Consider the following 3,853-nt stretch of genomic DNA (forward strand, 5'->3'; position numbering starts at 1 on the left):
CAGCAGCCAGGGCCCCAGATAAGGTCACCAGGCTCAGCCGAGCAGGGTGCTGCAGGCAACACCAGCACACATGGCCCATGGCAGGGCAGGCTGTGGTGTTTCTTAAACTCTGGGCCAATGCATCCCAGCACACATGGCTACAGCCCAGACTACCCCATCTTCCACGTGCCAAATGGCCCACACAGAGCATCATGAGAGCACATGGGATGGAAACCCCTTGAGCTGCCAGCAGCACCTTAGAAAGGAGGGGGCACAAATACACCAAACAGGTCTGTAATGCAGGAGGCTGATAGCGGGGTTTGAGTAGGTGTTGGGTCTCAGCACTTCCAGACAGTGAAGAATGGGGGTTTCATGCAGGGTGAATGGGGTGGATGAGAGACTGACACACCCAGGCACCTACTCACTGGTTTGGATAAACCTTACTAAAACTCTAATACCTGATATAATCACTGACCAACATGACAACTGCTATTCTTCAAAGTCTCCTGCAGAGATGCTTGGGGCTGCACAGACAGGGGAGTGAAGGTCATCTCATACCTTCCTGTACAGGGAGAGAGGCAGCTCCTACACCAGAACACCATTAGCAAGTTCCTGCTCCACACCTACCCACATCTGCCCCTAGACGCGGGACAACGCACTCACTTGCATAAATCTTCACACCTCTAGGCCATGACCACAGCCCAGTAGAACAAACTGCTGCCAGTTAAAAAAGAGGAAAATACTGAACAAACTGGGAGGTTCAAGAGAGGAAAAGCTGGTTCAGAGAAGACAGATTTAGTGTAAAAATAAATGTCATTTTTGCAGGAGGGAGGGTGGAATGGAGGAAGACAGTGCCAGGTGCTCCTACTGGCGCACTTTCCCTGGGACGTAATTCCTATCAATAGTCTCCTCTTGCAGGAACATATGTAAGCAGCGCTCATTCTGTGCCAGTGGGTGTCCAGCAATTCTGGAAGAAAATCATACGTGGAGGTTAGCACAGCTGCCTCCAAGACCCCCACGCCTCTGATGTCTGTAGGAGGGAGTCAGGCAGCCAGCGCAGCACACCGCGCTCAGCCCAAGGTCATGCATCAGTCTGCAACAGGACCAGTAAGAGGTGCTTGAGCACAGGCTGTTCCCTTCCATGTCACGCTCTGAACCAACAGTGCTGTGTTGGTGAGTCCCTGTAGCACAGCTGTTCTGCTAATACTTACTACACTCTCAGGAGAGAGCACAAAGCACAACCCCCACTCACTCAGGGCAGGACTTGCTCCAGTTCCAGTTTCATTACGTGGCTGCAGCCACCACCCTCCAGCACTGGCACCTGCCAGCAGCAGGTCAAGATGCAGGACTGTCTCACAGTCAACCCACAGCCCAGGAACAGCTAAAGAAGCAGCACACAGTAAACAGCAAAGCCAGGACATCAAGCTTACTTGTTAATAAACTGTTCTAGGCCCTGTCTCCGCTCCTCGATGAAAGACTCCTCAAAGATGCCTTCATCTCCCCGGAAGGGAAGCTGTCGTTTCAAAGCTTTTCCAGGCAGCGGTGGCACTACAATCTGAAAGCACAGAATCAGCCCGTGAGCAGAATGGCCACCTGCAAGCAGATATCCTTTGCTGTTTGATGCTCATCTCCAGTGCCATCACATGGACAGAGCCCCAGAAGGTGCCCACTGTCAGAGACTGGATAAGTTGCATGTCTGGAAACATTTTGGGATGCTTGGCAAATGCCTGTGTGTATTTCATGGGAGGGGCAGATCAGCTCTTGCGAAGGCGAGACAGTGAAATGCTCCACCCCCCAACCCAGAGCCAGCATCCCAGCCCTGGCAGAGCTGTTCATCAATCACACACCCATGGGCGGTGCTAACCCAGCCCCTGAGTAGCCAAGTGACCAGAAGTAACACCGGGGGGGGGGGGGTCTAGAGGGCCACAAAGGCCCTGGGGCTTGAAAGCCCCCATAAGGGACCTACTTGTCTGGACCCTGCCTTCTCCAGGAGTTTTCATCTTGCCCACGCTGGAATCCGAGGAGTTGGTAGCTCTATGTGTGTTTTTCTGTACCTTTTCTGTCTTTCTCTCTCTTTCTTCTCCTTCTAATTCTCTTTTCATGGAACTTTTTGGGTAACATAGCATCTTAAGGTTTTAAAGGTTTCTAAGTTAAATGAGATAAGTTTATGCTAAGTTAATACTAAATTAATTCTAACTAATGTTATAGTAAGTGTTTTGTAAGTGTATTTACTCCTTGGCCAAAATTCCTTAATTTCCTTTATTTTTTCCAGTAAACTTTTGTGCATTTGTGACCTCTTGAGAATATCTGGTTGGGATTTCTCCTTGCACCAAACTAGAGTAAAGGAATCTCAATTTAACCCCTGGATTTAAGTGTCTGAGGTGCAACACCCACCATCACAGCCTCACTTCTGGGCATCTCAAGATTATTCCTGAAACTGTTCCCATGTCCTGGCTTAAGGAATAGGGAGGTCTGAGCCAGGCCTCACCTTACTGTCTCGTTCCAGCTCATTCTTCAGCCACTCAAAGTCACTGTATCGTCTCCTCACACATGACTCCTTCAATTTGAAGATGGGGAGGTTTGTCTGTAAAAAAGCAAAGCAGTTCATTTGCAGGTTGCTCTGGAAGCCACACAGTATTTCAACGTGTAACTGAAACCTGAAGCTGCAATAAGAAAATCAAACCCCCTGAGAAGGAGGCATGATGGGAACACTCAGCTTCCTTATCCAGGACAGCACAAACCCCAAAACCCTTCAGATCCAAGCAAGCCATTCTACTCAGTGCTAGCCATTCCCTCTCCCTTGAGTGACTATTTCAGGAACATGCCCCCTTCCCAGGGGCACACACTGGGAACCAGTGCTGACAATATGATTGTTAGGAGAATGATTCCCCACCCTGCCCAAGTTTACTCCATTTTGAAGTGATCTACAAGAGAGCTTCGCAGCAGCCTGCAGAGCAAAAGAACATCTGACCTGACACTGGCATCTCCACTGAAGAACCACCAAAGGAAATCATGCCCCAACAACTGTTCAAGGCCAGACCTCATCTACAGTTTCTCTCAAAACAGATCACCTACCCCAACAGGCTTTTCATGCCCATCTTGTGTCACTGGAGAAACGTGCAGCAATTCCTCCCCTTTTTCCCCTGCCACTGGAGTCCAATAACTGACAGCTGCATTAACTTCACCTTTACCCCATCAACACAGCCTGAATCATTCCTGGAACTGAAGTAGCAAAACCTTCTGATGGGCAGCACTCATATATTACTGCAACACGATTAACTGTTTTCTTACATGAAGTAAACTGGTACGTGTTTTCTGTGAAATAAACCCAGCTGCTTTCAGAGCATCTCCGCTGGTTTCAGAGGGACTAAGAGGTTCCCATTGCCATCTGCAGGCTGATGGGAGCCAAGCACCGGAGCAGAAAAAAACAAACACCAATTCTTCTGAAAGGCAGTGGAGACTGAGCAGTTAAATCACGCTATAAGCAAGTCAAACCAGCATCACAACACATACTGAAGGGAGCTTGTTTTATGGGAAGCTTAATTTTACTTTCCCCATCTATCAGACACAGAGCTGTGAAGGGGTCCCCAGTTCAGCTCGTTTAAGGCCCAGGGAAGAGAACCCTGCTCAGCCTGCTATGCACACTCCTGGGTCATGGCCTCTTGGTAAAGCAGCCAGCCTGCAGTTTGAGCAGGTCCCAAGATACTGCTACCCAGCTCTCCCCTGCTCGAGATAACCAGCTACGTGCAGCCATGCCCTGCTCAGCAACCACCCAGCGGGGCTCTAGGGAGAGGACGGCCGCAGGAGCCTGCTGAGGCAGCACGTCCCTGTCCCTGTCCGCACCAGCCCCCGCCGGATGCCGAGCGCCCCGGGG

At 50.2% G+C, this 3,853-nt stretch overlaps 1 protein-coding gene across 1 annotated transcript; it reads right to left on the minus strand.

The window, feature by feature from the left end:
* Positions 1-730: 730 nt before the first annotated feature.
* Positions 731-3,831, minus strand: SNX12 (sorting nexin 12). Its single transcript, XM_008636168.2, has 3 exons — positions 2,468-3,831; positions 1,410-1,534; positions 731-946 (listed from the first exon to the last, which is right to left on the minus strand). The coding sequence occupies exons 1-3, from the start codon at positions 2,585-2,587 to the stop codon at positions 844-846; spliced, it is 348 nt and encodes a 115-aa protein (XP_008634390.2). The 5' UTR covers positions 2,588-3,831; the 3' UTR covers positions 731-843.
* Positions 3,832-3,853: the final 22 nt, after the last annotated feature.

Source organism: Corvus brachyrhynchos, unplaced genomic scaffold, assembly GCF_000691975.1.
Source record: "Corvus brachyrhynchos isolate BGI_N302 unplaced genomic scaffold, ASM69197v1 scaffold346, whole genome shotgun sequence".
Taxonomy (NCBI): Eukaryota; Metazoa; Chordata; class Aves; order Passeriformes; family Corvidae; genus Corvus; species Corvus brachyrhynchos.

Coding starts and splice junctions, on each gene's coding strand:
- SNX12 (XM_008636168.2), bottom strand. CDS start 2,587: ATGAACTGCTTTGCTTTTTTACAGACAAACCTCCCCATCTTCAAATTG. Junction 1,535..2,467: donor AGCTGGAACGAGACAGTAAG/GTGAGGCCTGGC, acceptor CTGTGCTTTCAG/ATTGTAGTGCCACCGCTGCC. Junction 947..1,409: donor CTAGAACAGTTTATTAACAA/GTAAGCTTGATG, acceptor ATTTTCTTCCAG/AATTGCTGGACACCCACTGG.